Source organism: Takifugu rubripes, chromosome 18 (genome assembly GCF_901000725.2).
Source record: "Takifugu rubripes chromosome 18, fTakRub1.2, whole genome shotgun sequence".
In the NCBI taxonomy this organism is placed as follows: Eukaryota; Metazoa; Chordata; class Actinopteri; order Tetraodontiformes; family Tetraodontidae; genus Takifugu; species Takifugu rubripes.
The window spans coordinates 2,108,567-2,124,249 of NC_042302.1; the positions used below are offsets into that span (position 1 = coordinate 2,108,567).

The following is a 15,683-nucleotide window of genomic DNA, read 5'->3' on the forward strand; positions in this document are numbered from 1 at the left end:
CGACCTGGGCGAACTTCCCCCTCCAGCACCTGTCCTGTCGCCCTCGCCAACGCCTCACACCTTCCTCCATCCTCTGACAGGGAAACCGCTGGGTCAGTCTGAGTCCAAACATTTCAACAATGTGAAACAGTTGAAACTGTGACCTCAGTTAAAATATTCAAGATTACTGATTATCAACAACAACCATAAAGTTGATTTTCTGATATTTAAGTTTGAATCCCTAACTCCCTTGATCTTTCCTCAGACCCCTCCTCTCCACTGGCCCTGGCTCTCGCCGCCCGTGAACGAGCCCTTACTGCTCGTACACCGAGTCCAGAGCCTCGACTGAAACACACGTCCACTTCCACCACACCTATTCCCACCCCGGCCGCTAGCCCTGAGGGCAGACACAAGAGAACTCCTGCAACCACCCCACAGAGCAGTCCCGAGCCACGATCCAAGCGCACCACCCCTCAAACCAGCCCCGAGCAGCGAACCAAGCGCACCACTCCCCAGACCAGCCCTGAAATGAGGCATAAACGCATAACCCCACCCCTTTTCCCTGATGGACAGGTGGAACGCCCTGAAACTGAGGGAGGGGTGACGTCACCTGCTGCCCCCTCCCCTGAACGCTGGAAGCCCGCCCCTCTGCCACCACTGGCAAATGAGAGTCATGCTGCTCTGATTGACAGACGCAGAAGCCTAACAGTGGGCAGCTCTGAGGAAGAGGGCGGGGCTTACACAGTAACACTCCCTCCAGCATTACTGTCATCCAGTGATGAGGAGACGAGGGAGGAGCTCCGCAGAATTGGTCTTGTTACTCCGCCTCCTGCCTTTTCCAATACATGTGCTCCACCACCTTCCTCGCTTACGTTGTTGCCACGGCGAGTTGGGGAAGGCGGAGGCGGAGAGAGTGGTCCCGACTCGCTGGGTAGACGAGGGGATGAAGAAGAAGGAAGCAGCGAACGCGTCCCAGACAGCTCCTCTTCCCCTAGCTCACTTCCTCCTTCCATCACATTGGCCTCCCCTCCAGCCCCAACATCCCCCTCCTCCCCTCCCACAGCTCAGCCTTCCCCATCATCCCCAGCTACCTCCCCAATTGCTCTCAAGCCACGCCTTCGCTCCCCTATTGGACGGGGCCGCTCTGCTCTCCGGGACCCTCTCCTGAAACAGTCGTCAGACAGCGAGCTCCTCCCAATTGCCTCTTCTGCTTCCTCCCCCTCTTCCCCACTTTGTTCGTCCCCCACCAGCAGCAGCCGACAGCCACGCTACCTGTTCCAGAGGAGGTCGAAGTTATGGGGGGGCGGAGAAGACCGCGGGGAGGAGCGCCGAGGCCTCAACACAGAAGAGGTAGGAGGTCGTCCGGCAGCTCTTGGAGGTCAGGGTTCCGGGTCAGCTGTCGACCTGACCAGCCGCTCGGCATCGGCTCTGGAGCTGAGCGGACGAGCTGGGTCTGGACTTGACCTTGCTAACCGGCTACAACTGCTCAACAAAGACAGCCACTCGCTAGGAGAGGAGCCAAGTTCCTTGGATCCAGGGAGGAGGTCGCCAGTGGGCGGGGCCAGGTACATCCAGCTGTTGTGTGTTGCGCCACTCAATGAGTGTGTGATGAGTAATCAAATCTGTTGTTTGTGTTGTTCCAGATGTGGCAACGGAGACAGTAAATCATAGGTTTTATTCTCCGGTAAACATTTCTCCTTATAGCTCTGAGATGATCCTCGCTTACTAACTAAACTAACTTTCACCATCTTTGCAGATGACTAACATGGTCAGTCATTATCCCTGTCAAAGGTTTGCTGGTGAGTTTGGAGGCTGAATCCTGCTCATGTACAGATTTAGAATATCAGCCTTAACAGACGCCATGGTGGGCACTTCTGATGACTGATTCTGGTTGTAACTCTGGAGTTCACAAGTGGATCTAATGACACTACAAACGCTCGATGTAGAATCAGATCTGAGTTAAGAACACTGACACTGATAAAAGAATCTAGAAGGTTGGGATGAAGTTTTACTGTACCTGAAACGTTGCACCATGGAGGAGAAGATTGGGGGCCTGAAGACGTTCCTGGATGTAAGATGTTTTTGATACCATACAACCAAATGGGTGGATTTCTTTTCACCGATGAGAACTTTCTGTCATCCTGGAGCAGAACTCGTCTCGTCTCGTCTTGTCTCGTTTTCTCCCGCTTATCCGAATCCGGGTCGTGGGGACAGCAGCTTCAGGAGGGATGCCCAGACAGCCCTCTCCCCAGCCACTTCCATCAGTCCCTCCGGGGGGATCCCCAGTCACTCCCAAGCCAGGCGAGAGGCCTCTTCCCGGTGGAACATGTCCGGAACACCTCTAAAGGGAGGCGTCCGGAAGGCATCCTAGCCAGATGCCCGGGCCACCCCAGTTGACTCCTCTCAAGGTGGAGAAGCAGCGGTTCTACTCCGAGCTCCTCCCGGATGTCCGAGCTTCTCACCCTATCTCTAAGGCTGAGCCTGGCCACCCTGCGGAGGAAACTAATTTCGGCCACTTGAATCCGCGATCTCGTTCTTTCGGTCATCACCCAACGTTGATGGCCATAGGTGAGGATTGGGACATAGATCAACCAGTAAATCGAGAGCTTCGCCTTCCAGATCAGCTCCTTCTTCACCACGACAGATCAGTTAAGCGCCCGCATCACTGCTGACACTGCTCCGATCCACCTGTTGATCTCCCATTCCATCCTACCCTCACTCGTGAACAAGATCCCGAGATACTTGAACTCCTCCACCTGGGGCAGGACCTCCTCCCCAACCCGGAGAAGACACTCTACCTTCTTCCGAGCGAGGACCATGGACTCTGACTTGGAGGTGCTGATCCACATCCCTGCCGCTTCACACTCAGTCACGAACCGCCCTGGCATTTGTTGGAGGTCATTGCTCAATGGTGCCAGAAGAATTACATCATCCGCAAAAAGCCCACTGAACTTGACAATCTCCACTCCCCGGCTGTGCCTAGAAATAACCGGTGACAAAGGGCAACACTGGCGGAGTCCAACCCTCACTGGGAACGAGTCTAACTTACAACCGGCAATCCGGACCAAGATCCTGCTCCTTCGGTACAGGGACTGGACAGCCCTTATCAAGGGACCATCCACCCCATGCTCTCGGAGCACCCCCCACAGGATGCTCCTGGGGACCCGGTCATAGGCCTTTTCCATGTCCATAAAGCACATATGGACTGGTAAACTCCCAACTCCCCTCAAGCACCCCAGCAAGGGTAAAGAGCTGATCCGTGGTCCCATCACTGGGGCGAAACCCGCTTTGCTCCTCCTCGATCAGAGGTTCGACTATCGATCTAATCCTTTTTTCCAGCACCCTGGCATAGACTTTCCCAGGGAGGCTGAGGAGTGTGATTCCCCTGTAGCTGGAACACACCCTCTGGTCCCCACTCTTAATAGTAGGGACCACCACCCCAGTCTGCCAGTCCAAGAGCACTGCCCCCGATGTCCACGCAATGTTCCAGAGGCGTGTCAACCAGGACAGCGCTACAACATCCAGAGCCTTAAGATACCCCAGGCGGACCTCATCCGCTCCTGAAGCTCCGCCGCCAGGCAGCTGTTCCACTACCTCAGCAACGTCTGCTCCGGAAATTGGATGGTCCACCTCCTGGTCTCCCGACTCTGTTCCTCCTTGTGGATATGTGTTGGTAGGATTGAGGAGCTCCTGGAAGTATTCCTTTCACCGCCAGATAATTGCCTCAGGAGACGGCAGCAGCTCCCCATGCACACCTAGCACGGTGTGAGCGAGTTGCCGCCTGCCGCCCCTAAGGCGCCGGACAGTTTGCCAGAATCTTCTCAGTGCCGACCAAAAGTCTTCCTCCATAGCCTCACCGAACTCCTCCCACACCCAAGTTTTTGCCTCCGCGACCGTCTCAGCCGCAGCCCGCTTAGCCCACCTGTACTGGTAAGCTGCTTCCGGAGACCCACAGACCAGCCATGACCTGTAGGCCTCTTTCTTCAGCCTGATGGCTCCCCTCACCTCTGATGTCCACCATCGGGTACGGGGATTGCCGCCATGATCAGCACCAGCAGCCTTTCAGCCGCAACTCATGACAGCCGCCTTGACAATGGTGGAGCAGAACATGGCCCATTCAGACTCAATGTCCCCTACCACCCCCGGCACGTGATTGAAGCTCTGTCGGAGGTGGGAGTTGAAGACCAGTCTGACCGGTTCCTCCACCAAGCATTCCCAACAGACCCTCACTAAGCGTTTGGGCCTGCCACGTCCACGCGGTGGCTTCCCCCCCACCTGATCCAACTCACCACCAGGTAGTGATCAGTTGACAGCTCTGCTCCTCTCTTCACCCGAGTGTCCAAAACATATGGCCGCCGATCAGCTGACACGACTATAAAGTCAATCATTGACCCTCGGCCCAGGCTGTCATGGTGCCAAGGGCACCGATGAACAATCTTATGTTCGAACATGGTGTTAGTTATGGCCAGACTACGACTACCACAGAAGTCCAATAACTGAACACCACTCTGGTTCTGATCGGGCAGACCGTTCCTCCCAATCACACTGTCGTTGCCCACGTGAGCGTTGAAGTCTCCCAGCATCACAATGGAGTCCCCAGTTGGGACACTGTCCAGCGTCCGTCCTAGATCCTCCAAAAAGGGCGGGTACTCTGAACTATTGTTTGGTGCATACGCACAAACAACCGTCACAACCTGTTCCCCAACCTGAAGGCGCAGGGAAGCAACCCTTTCACTCGACTGCGAGAACCCCAACGTCAAACTAGAGAGTCTATGGGAAAGCAAAAAGCCCACCCCAGCTCTCCGTCTCTCACCCTGAGCAACTCCAGCGTAGAAGAGTGTCCAACCCCCTTCAAGGACTTGGGTTCCCGAGCCGACGCTATGTGTGAGGGTGAGGCCGACCATATCTATTTGGAAGCGCTCAACCTTCCCCACGAGCTCCAGCTCTTTCCCCGCCAAAGAGGTGACGTTCCATGTTCCGGAAGCCAATGTCCATAACCGAGGATCAGACCCCGCTAAGGTTGGTTCGCAGCCCAATCCACACTGCACCGGACCCTTCATGCTCCTCCTGCGGGTGGTTGGTCCACTGGGGACGGAAGTGTCCATGTAGCCAGTTCAGGCTGGGCCCGGCTGGGCCCCATCGACGTAGGCCCGGCCACCAGGCGCTTGCGATCAAGCCCCAACCACAGGCCTGGCTCCAGGGTGGGGCCCCGCTAACCCTCCAGGCTTCCAATCCTACGTGGCTTCTAACTTTGATGTTCCATGCTGGGTCATTATGAACCATTCTTTGTCTGACCCTTCACCTAGGACCAGTCTGCCTTGGGAGACCCTACCAGGGGCAAACTGCCCTGGATAGCATAGCTCCCAGGCTCATTAGGGTACGCAATCTCCTCCACCACGATAAGGTGATGGTTCACGGAGGAGGGGGCAGAACTTACTATTTAAATTCATGTCTGCAGGGGTAGAACATCCTGTCATCCAGGTTAGAACTTCCTGTCTTTCAGAGCAGGACTTCCTGTCATCCAGAGTACTAATGCTTTTCCCCCATGTGTAAAATATCTGCCGGACATGTAAAAGCTGCCACTCTGGGTGACATTAATCTGATCCAGGTCCTGTTTCCTGCATTGCAGATTGTTTTCCAGTCTTGGTGAACTTCATACGATCTCCCAGCGAGGATTTGGCACCAGCTACACTGTCCGACCCGGAACCCGCTACCCTGTGACCCGCCGAAGCCCCTCCCCCTCTCCCTCCCCCTCTGATAGGTCCATGGGACTGCCCTCTGAAAGGCCAGACCTAGGTTCCAGTCGCGGTCTAACCATCCTGAAGTCGTCCAGTCTGAGTCTCCCCTCAGAACCGAAGGAGGTCCGCTTTGTGATGCGAAGCGCCAGTGCACGAACCCGATCTCGATCCCCCTCTCCATCACCCCACGCTTCCCCCTGCCCCTCTCCAGTCCTTAGCGGGCCCCTGCTGGCCCTGCGCCCGTGGAGGCAGCGACCCCTGAACCTGTGGAACAAGTATGACGTGGGTGACTGGTTGGAGAGCGTGGGCCTGGCCGAACATCGCCAGCGCTTCCAGGAGCACGAGATCGAAGGCTCCCATCTCCCCGCCCTCACCAAAGAGGACTACTTGGAACTGGGTGTCACCAGACTGGGACACAGAATCAACATCGAGAGGGCACTCAGGGGGCTGCTGGATGGATCCACTTGACCTTTAACCTCTACACATCCTGAACTATGACCCCATAACCTCTGGTCAGATACCTGACCATCTTTGTTAGGAGATCTTAGCCTTGATTGAGTCTTTCAGGTGAGACCAGTGGGCTCGTATCCCAGCTCATCAGTTCTTTGATCAATTATTTTTAGTGTTATGTATGACTCTGGCCTTTAACCTTTAACCTTTGTTGTGTTATTTTTAGGATTAATAATCTGCTGTGTTTAACCCAGGGTGATGTTATCAAAAATCAAAGTCAGCGGCTCCTTCACCTTCTGATCTTAAAATATCTGTTTTGACTTCGATTATCTGCTTAAGCTGCAGTAGCTTCTTAGCGTCCCGTTAGCTTCATTTCTTCGTGAAGTGTCTGATTTTCACTACCCGTTTTTATCAAACTGACGATCAAAGAACTGATGCGACGTGACCACTATCGTAATGCGCCAGGCTTTTCCCCTTACATCGCTCTGCTTCCGAGAACCAGTTAGCATCTCGACTGTGGCGACAGAAGGTTTGCAGAGGAATCTTATTCTCTTCAAATTTTACTCTTAAAGACTTGTTGACTTTGAGTTTGTATTCTAATACCGATCTTGAAGAATTGAACACGTTATGAGGACTTCCGCAGTTGACGATTCAGAGATTCTTTTGGTTTGAAGATGAGCTGAAGTTCATGTTTTTGTGTGAAGTTCAGGATTTCCTGTGGTGTTTTGGAAGTCCTAATGATTTGTGGATGTTGACTTGTGTTTCAGGGAGCTCCATTTATAAACCTCTCTGGTCTCTAATGAGGGCTGACTGTACATGGTGCTATCGCTTTAAAGCCATCTGCACAGAAATACCTGTCGCCCCCTCCATCCTGAATCTCTGACAGCTTTCAAAATTCATGGTTTTGATTGTCACTACAAATGGCTCTTAAATTATGTCTGGTTAGCATTTAAGTGTGAATGATCAATGACCTGATCCAGAAATCAATGCTGACATGGTGACTCAGAGGATCTGCAGTGTTCTTAATGGTGTAATCCATAATTTTTGTGATTATTATTTCCCCAACACTAATTATTATGGGGGGGTGGCTTTACATGAAGGTAAAGTCCCTACATTTAATTCTCCCCATGATGTCACTGGCTCATACTTCCTCAAACCCCCTCAGACCTGCAGTAATCCTGTTCTTTTGGGTTCTATTTACAGCTTGTGAATGGCAATAATAGCAAGCCTTGCATCTTTCCTAGCTGCTACACTCATGTTTCAAGCATAACTCAAACTGTACCATTGCAAAGCTAATTTTTCTGCCCGGTAAAGGAAATCTGTTCTGATATCTACACTTGGACCCTCCAGTGTAGAAGCAGGGAGAAACAGTTAGCCAGCTGAAGAAAGCCATGTTGAATCTTGCTACGCGTTGTGAGCAAGTTATTTGTTCATATATCTGGCCAGAGTTACGAGAGAATGCAAGCACAAAACAATCATGCCAACTGCTGCTTGAGACCTTTTTTTTAACAAACAGGGCAGAAAATGTGCAATCTACAACTTCTCCTTCCACTCAAAACCTGAATTTCCTCCACTTTTGTACCTAAATGATGGAGCTAGGTTATCATAGCTTCCACTGCAGCTCTTTTCATAAAAGCTGGACACGATGAATTTAATGGCCACATTCTAAAGCACAATCAACGTACCAGTGCCTGTTTCCACAACAACAGCCCTAAACACAAGCTAATGTTACAATCATGAAACCTCGTTCAGACATGATGCACACAGATCTAGAACGTGACTTCTGCACATTACAGTCAACTTTAAAGTGTAATAAATATTATAAAATAATGTAGCCATTCTGTAACATGTACATTTTTGTAAAAGCTAATATTGCTACAGTCGTATTTGGTAGATTGCAGTATTCCCATCTATGACATCAGTATTTTTTAAGGGCTTTAACTCATTTTTGTTTTGTGCAAAACTGATTTTTTTTTTCCCCCTCAGAAATTTGGAGGAAAACAACAACATCCGGCTGTAGCCTGACAGTCACAAGTTATAAGCCTAACACCTTTCTAAACTAGCATAATGTTAGCAATGCTATTTTTGATCAGGTAGCACTATAACTTTCTCAAACCGTTCCTGTTAGTGCCAAGTGTTGTACTTGCTCTTTTGACAGCGACAAAGTTAACAATGATAACAACAACGTCATGTTCAAATTCAAACCGCCGGCAAAACGCTCCAGCCGGTATGCCAACCGTTTATCGTTGTGTTTTTCACTAACATAAATAACTTTAAGTTTGTGTTCTTGAAGGTTTTTCAGTGTTGGGAAGCTACATTCCAGTGTATCCTAACTGCTAGCTTAGCATTGAAGGACTAGCCTTGAAGTCTTTTTTGCTGATGTCGTGAGGACAACGGAAACTGATGTTCCTGTTACATCAGTAATCAATATATCAAAGAGATTATTGGGGTTTATTGAGGATTGATCGCTTCATATACTCATTCTGAAGGTTATTGGTTCTTTCTTATGTGTTATTGATCATTTTACAGTTGTTGTTGTTGTCTGATAAGTTCTAATAATCAATGATATGGATCATAAATCCAGACTGTTTCAGTTTTCAGACCTTCATTCAGAAGCTCAAACTTTTGTTCGCATTAGCAGAAACTCAAACTGACCGTTGCAGACCAGCTGTCAGAGGTCATGTGATCTGTCAGCAATCATATGAGGTCATTTGTCGGCTGATGGAGACCTCAGCTTCCTGCTGATTGGCTGAGAATCCAAACTGTCTAACCTGTGAATAAAACCCCAACCCCAATGATGGTGACAAGGTTCTAACAGTTCTGAGAGCCCGACCTGATTCTTCTGAGGGTCCTTCAAGTTGAGACTATTCTAATGGTCTAATGGAAGGTTCTGTAGGGCCTGATAGTTCCGGTAGTCCTGAAGGTGCTGACAGTACTGTTGTTTCTGACAGCACTGAAGGTTGAGATGGTTGTGACGGTCCTCCGTTGGTTTTGATGGTCCTGCAGATTCTGATGATTTTGATGGCCCTGAAGGTTCATGAAGGTCCTGAGTGTTCTTAAAGTTCTGATGGTCCTGAAGACTGTAATGGTCCTGTAGGTCCTGATGGTCCTGCTAGTTCTAAAGGTTCTGATGGTCCAGCTTCCTCTTTTGACAGTGTGTATGTAGTTCTTCTGGAGTGAGTGATGTCATTGTAGTTTCTTTTTCTTCTTCCTTTTGTAAACACCGAGGAGCTCTGCACCTACAGATTGTAACTTTATAATAAATATTAAACTACAGAGTTAAACCCCTGGCTTCCTGTCTGATTCCTTCACAATAAAAGCCTGTCATATGTTCAGGACAGTCTGAAGAGTTTCTCCGTCCCAGGGGAAGATTCAACCCCAGAGTTCACTCCACAGTAGATTATTTCTGATTTTACTCCATTCTTCAGCGGCTGTTTAACAATGTGAAAATATTGAACGTTTTCTTAAATCGGTCCAGATCAGACGGATCACGGAGACCTCAGCCCCAATTGGCTGTCGACCTCCTGATCTCTGATTGGCTGAAAGGAACCATTTATTGATGAACAACAGGTTAGTGACATACACTGACAGAGAGAAGCAGAACAGGTATGTTGTGTGTGTGTGTGTGTGTGTGTGTGTGTGTGTGTGTGTGTGTGTGTGTGTGTGTGTGTTATTCATTGATGAGTAGAGGGTTAATGTAAATCCCGGTCTGCCTATGAGCCAGATTGTAAAGGGACACATTATTGAAAACATTCTAGAAACAAAATGAAAACCTGAAACTTGAAAATATTCAGCGAGTGTCAAAAGGACTGTCTTCTCTAAAATCATGTTTTTCCTGCTTCCACAAACTGTATATATGTGTTCAAGAATGTTCTGTAAGGTCTCCTGCTGGTGGTAAACACCTGCTTACAGAGGTTGCAGTATGGTTAAAGGTCAGCAGTAGACCTGGGCCCACGTGGTGCCCCTGCTGGACCTGAGTCCACAGCAGACCAAGTCTGTCCTCATAGACTGGTTTTCAGGCTGATGTTGGTGAAGAGAATTGTCTTTATTTTATTATCATGTGTTGTACCATATGTTTCTGTTTTCTGTTAGAAGCACTTTAGAAGTTAGGAATGGTAGAATGTTTAGTAAGTGTAATAAAGGTCAGTTGACCCTTCCTTGACACAATTGTTGTTTAGATGGTTGCAATCAGCAGGAGACACTCAGACGGGCAGTGTTAAACCCCCATCATAAGACGTGACAGAATAGTTTACTGGTGTTGATAGTTCCTCTGCAAGAAGGTGAACTTTGAACTGGCCATTTGTTAGACAACGGAGAACAAGGACTGTGTCAGCATCCAATGGGACGGGAAGAAGAAGACGAGGTCATCCAAGAAGAAGGATTGGATTGGACTGAATTAGCATCAATAATTTACATATGTGTTTCTATAAAAGACTGGGTCAAAGGGATAGTTAGGTTGTCAGACTTCATGCCCTGGCAATGGACTCTGTTATTGTAGGGTTATGAACTGGCCCGGAGCTCTGTAATATTTGGATCTTGAATTGGTTCTATTTGCTAAATACATTTTGAAATTGGCATTTGTTTTCTTGAAGTCTTCATTCAAAGAACACACGGATTAGCAGTGACACACGAGAGGTATTGCAATCCAACATTGGTCTCCTTTGAGTGTAAGGACACAACTGATCACATGATCAGACCTTCAAGACCACCTGACAGGAATGAGGTCCCAGCTTCTTTAGTCTTTCAGCTAAATCTAAGCTAAGATGTCTCCAGTGAGGATCAAAGCCTTCCTTGTCCTGGATCAAAGGAAGGAAATCAGTATTGTTCTCAATAGAGCAGAACTAAAATTACATTCCAGAACAATTCTGTCTATGCCTAAGTGTTCCTGAAATATCATTGAGTGGAACTGTGGAAAAACGGGGAGGTAGGATTGGAGTCTGAAGGACAATGTGAAAGGAAACTTGACTTGTCTCCTTGCTACAAGAACTTAATACAAGATTCAAATCAAACCAATCTTTATTTATAGAGCATCTGTTACAATCAGAATTGTTTCTAGGTGCTTTCCAGAATCCCAGGGCCTGACCCCCAACAAGCAACAGTGGCAAGGAAAAACTCCCCTTTAACAGGAAGAAACCTTGAGCAGGACCAGGCTCATGTAGGGGGACCCTCCTGCTGATGGAGGGCTGGGTAGAGAGAGAGGAGAGGAGAGGAGAGGAGAGGAGAGGAGAGGAGAGGAGAGGAGAGGAGAGGAGAGGAGAGGAGAGGAGAGGAGAGGAGAGGAGAGGAGAGGAGAGGAGAGGAGAGGAGAAGAGAGAATAGGTAGAGATCATAGACATACATTAATAATACAAGATTATTTTTAACCCTGAGCAAAACTCTATCATCTTGACTTGGACTACCAGATTGAATTTCCCCGATAAACAAAGCACTTTTCTTCAGTCAGCTGATCTTTCATAAACTCTGCTTTTCCAGATCAACATGCTAACGATCCCAGATCTGATCAAAGGCAAGCGTGACGGACGAGTCCTGAGTGATGAAGAGATCAGGACCTTCGTCCGGATGGTGACCAACAAGTCCATCCAGGAGGCTCAAATCGGTGCGAAGACTCTAAGAAAACCGTTTCCTGTACGACAACTTGAACTGATCACTGTGATCTTCTTCTGTGGTCAGGAGCCATGCTCATGGCCATCTGGCAGAAGGGAATGATTGACAGCGAGATCCAGACCCTGACCAGGGAGATGATGTCATCAGGGGAAGTGATGTCATGGCCAAAGAGCTGGGAGGGGCTGGTGGTTGACAAACACTCGACTGGAGGGGTCGGGGATAAGGTCAGCCTGGTGCTGGTGCCAGCGCTCGCTGTGTGTGGGTGTAAGGTCAGAACACACACACACACCCACCCACACACACACACACACACACTGATGTCTTGACAACTGTTGTGCGGTCTTTAGGTGCCAATGATCAGTGGTCGGGGCTTGGCTCATACGGGAGGAACTCTGGACAAAATGGAATCGATTCCAGGATTCAACATCAACCAATCTGCTTCTCAGGTGTCTCTGGTTACTTTAAACAACAAAATGATTTGTTCTGCGTGACTCTATATATGCCATTATCTCCTCTAGCACCACCTGTCATACAGATACCGAATTACACCAAAATGTGTGTAAAGTACTAGAATCGGAGCTATGATTTTTTATAAATATCGCAGTTTAAAGGACCCCAGAATGACCCCATGTTTTTGTCTGGGAGAGGCCTCGGAAAAGTTACGCAATTTCACCCCTGTTTAATGTCCCACAGCTTTGGCAGACTTTCACCTAAAAACTCCATAAATCACCATAACTCTCCCTCAGAACATCCTACAAACATAAAAATGACGTGCCTTTGTACAGTACATACAAGACTCTACTACCTCATATGTGTCAATGTCAGAACATCAAATTAATCAGCGCTTGGTAAAATGGTCTGCCCAGTTCTCCCATTAACGAGAGTTATGAATGTAACTGAGGTTCTCTGCATTCTGGATGATGCTTACTGGATGTTCCATCTCACACATCCGCAGGTTGAGTAATATTACCAACAAAGTCACCTGGGTCGCCCAGAAAAATGTGTGTATTCCAGTGTCAGCAGACGCTCTGTTCCTACTGGATCTTCTTGTGAACCGAGGGTCCGAGTGACAGAGGACTCAGTCGATTATGTAGAGTTGCACCCTGTAAAATCTGGTAAAGGTACATGAAGAGGCCCATGTAGCAGCTGCACGCATATCTTCAGAAACTCTTTTCAAAGCAGCCCATGACTTGATGCTCCTAGTGGGTAGTCAGTGCCTTTAGATACAGGAAGACCCTGTGGGCTGTAAGCATTCTCCATAATCTCAACCACCCAAGAAGAAAGGCTCTGCTTGGTCGGAGCAACTCCCCTCTTGGACTCACCACAAAGAGGTTGTCTGACCTACGAACCGAGGTGGCTGAAGTCAGCATGTCCATTGACAGAGTGTAAATCACTTAAACTTCCAGTACCTGAAGCTTTGCAGAAGCTAAAGAATGGTGTCTGTTTCAGACAGAAGGACGCTAGCAATGCCAAAGAGTCTACTCTAAGTGAACAGGCTTCTGCTCTTTAGCCGCTCTTTGTGTAATTGACTGTGAGACCAAGGTGAGTGATTAAGCAGAATGGCCGTGTCCCTGATAACCAGTTCTCGAGTTGGAGAAACCAATTGTTCATATGTGGTTGGTATTTCATACCCTTGCTTTGTAGCGGAGAGAGAACTGCTGTTATACACTGTGTAAATATCTGTAGGGTCAGTGACAGTCCAAACGGAAGGACCTTGAACTGTTATTCTCAAAATGGAGGAGCCACCTGTGCTGTGCTACAGGGACAAAAAAAATATCTTTCAAGTCTATTGATACGAAAAACACGCTATAGTCTGGAGAACATCTGTTACCTGTGGCATGTGAAAGGGGAGGACTTGTTTTCTCTTAAATCCTTAGATCTGGAATTGGGAGACAGCCAACTTCTTTCTTTGATCAATGAAATACATTGAGAAGAACCCCATCAGCTGTGCTTGAGGTTTCACTATCCTGATGCTGCCCCCTATAGCACCGGTGTGACCTAGCAGTTTTCTGACTCCACAGATTCTGGAGATCCTGAGTTCTGTGGGCTGCTGCATTGTGGGTCAGACTGAAAGTCTGGTTCCTGCAGATCGGGTCCTCTATGCTCTGCGAGATGCCACCAGTACTGTGGACAGCCTGCCACTGATTGCTGGTACTGAAATGGTTCTCATCATACCAGCTCCCCAGTTCTGAGTGAATTTAAAGGGCTTGTTTTTTTCAGGTTCTATTATCTCAAAGAAAGGTGCTGAGTCACTCTCTGCTCTCGTGCTGGACGTCAAGTTTGGACAAGCTGCTCTGTATAAAGACCTGAAGGGTGCTAAAGAGTTAGCTCATCTGCTGGTATGTACATTGAGAAAAGTGTTGTCAAGTTGTGAGTAGTCATTAAGAAAAATTTGGATTAGCTCCATTAAACACAGTAAATATAAACACTTGACCTCTGACACAACCAGGGTCATTTTATGCCATCTGAGTATCCATGGCAACCAAGAAGCATCAAAACGTCGTAAAAAGGGTTCAGTCTGCATGTTTTTGGCTGAGGAGGACAAATGTGGATGATGTTGCAGGTGAAAGTCGGAAATGGTCTGGGGATACGAACGGGGGCGGTACTCAGCAGTATGAACAGTATGATTGGTCGATGTGTTGGAAACAGTCTGGAGGCGATGGAGTCTCTAGAGACGCTAAAGGGCCGAGGACCTGACGACCTGATGGAGCTGGTCAACACTCTGGGTAACAACATTAACCACATCCCTGAGGTAGTCAGCAAAGGCTTTAAAAAAAAAATCAAATGCATTTGAGGGGATGTCAACTGTTTAACCTCTTCCAATATCTAATTATTTACATGTATAGTTTTAATAAGGTGATTTACAGCAGAGGTTTAAAAATACAGGTTTTTAAATATGTAAATTGTTAATTTTTACTGAATGAATTGAACACATGAGCCAGCTTCAATTTTTTTATTTAAATGAATTATTTTTTGTTGTGGCTGTAGGTGGAGTCCTGCTACTGATGACTGGGTTGGTTCCTGACCTGTCAGAGGGCAGGAAGCAGATTCATGAGGCGGTGACAGGTGGAGCTGCCCTGTCCAGGTTCCAGGCTATGCTGGAAGCTCAGGGCGTGGCCAGAGAGGCGGCCATGCAGCTTTGCTCCGCCCACACTGATTACTTCAAGGTCCTGAGGAAATCTGAGCATCAGCTGGAGCTGCAGTCTGGAGCAGATGGTAAAAAGCTCGACCCTCTAATGAATGAATGATCCATCTGTTTTATCCACGTTTTGATGCTGTGGACGAACAAATCCAGACATTTTAATCCTGAAGTTTCTGTGCGACTTCAAAGTGAGTTTCTCAGAGTCCTGATCCTGACCATTGCTCTATGACGGGTTTTGTGACCAATGTTGACTTCAAACTCAGATCTTTTATTGTGCAGGTTCAGGAAGTTCAGAGAAAGCTCAGAAGCCGATCAATGATTGACCAAACAATCAATAACCTTTGCTTCCTCCCACAGGAACGGTTCTGGACATCAACGGTTTAGTTATAGCTGAGGTTCTTCATAACCTGGGGGCAGGCCGAACGAAGGCTGGACAAGCTATCAATCACAGCGTGGGGGCAGAGTTGCTGGTGTCTGTCGGCCAGCGGGTGGCTAAAGGTCAGAGGTCATATCCAACTTTAACACAATGCATTTAGGACTGTGTTGAGACCCCCGCGTTCCTGTTTTCAGGCGATTCTTGGTTGAGGCTCCATCATGAGGACGCAGCCCTGCCCCCAGACCTAATCAGCCGATTACAGAATGCAGTGATGCTTGGAAACGCTGACACAGGTGTACGGCCCAAATTGATTGAAGAACTTCTGCTACCTCGTTCTTAATACTGAATTATTAAAATGAGTTTAATAAAGATTAGTAGCATAAAAATGTACCCA

At 48.2% G+C, this 15,683-nt stretch overlaps 2 protein-coding genes across 8 annotated transcripts in view; both read left to right on the plus strand.

The window, feature by feature from the left end:
* Positions 1 to 9,453, plus strand: part of shank3b (SH3 and multiple ankyrin repeat domains 3b) — a 23,966-nt gene extending 14,513 nt beyond the window's left edge. For 6 of the 7 annotated variants that reach the window (XM_029825370.1, XM_029825372.1, XM_029825373.1 and 3 more), the window contains 3 exons: positions 1 to 92; positions 245 to 1,544; positions 5,609 to 9,453. The exon at positions 1 to 92 is cut by the window's left edge and continues 196 nt beyond it. In XM_029825370.1, coding sequence (XP_029681230.1) covers positions 1 to 92; positions 245 to 1,544; positions 5,609 to 6,185 — 1,969 coding nt within the window. In that variant the 3' untranslated portion in view covers positions 6,186 to 9,453. Of the gene's footprint in view, positions 93 to 244; positions 1,545 to 1,622; positions 1,664 to 5,608 lie in introns of all 7 variants that reach the window. The other variant, XM_029825375.1, reaches the window with a different exon arrangement.
* Positions 9,454 to 9,719: 266 nt separating this feature from the next.
* On the plus strand, positions 9,720 to 15,679 carry tymp (thymidine phosphorylase). Its single transcript, XM_003972671.3, has 10 exons — positions 9,720 to 9,773; positions 11,640 to 11,763; positions 11,838 to 12,040; positions 12,119 to 12,217; positions 13,793 to 13,922; positions 13,992 to 14,110; positions 14,335 to 14,497; positions 14,760 to 14,987; positions 15,271 to 15,411; positions 15,484 to 15,679. The coding sequence occupies exons 2-10, from the start codon at positions 11,646 to 11,648 to the stop codon at positions 15,627 to 15,629; spliced, it is 1,347 nt and encodes a 448-aa protein (XP_003972720.1). The 5' UTR covers positions 9,720 to 9,773; positions 11,640 to 11,645; the 3' UTR covers positions 15,630 to 15,679.
* Positions 15,680 to 15,683: the final 4 nt, after the last annotated feature.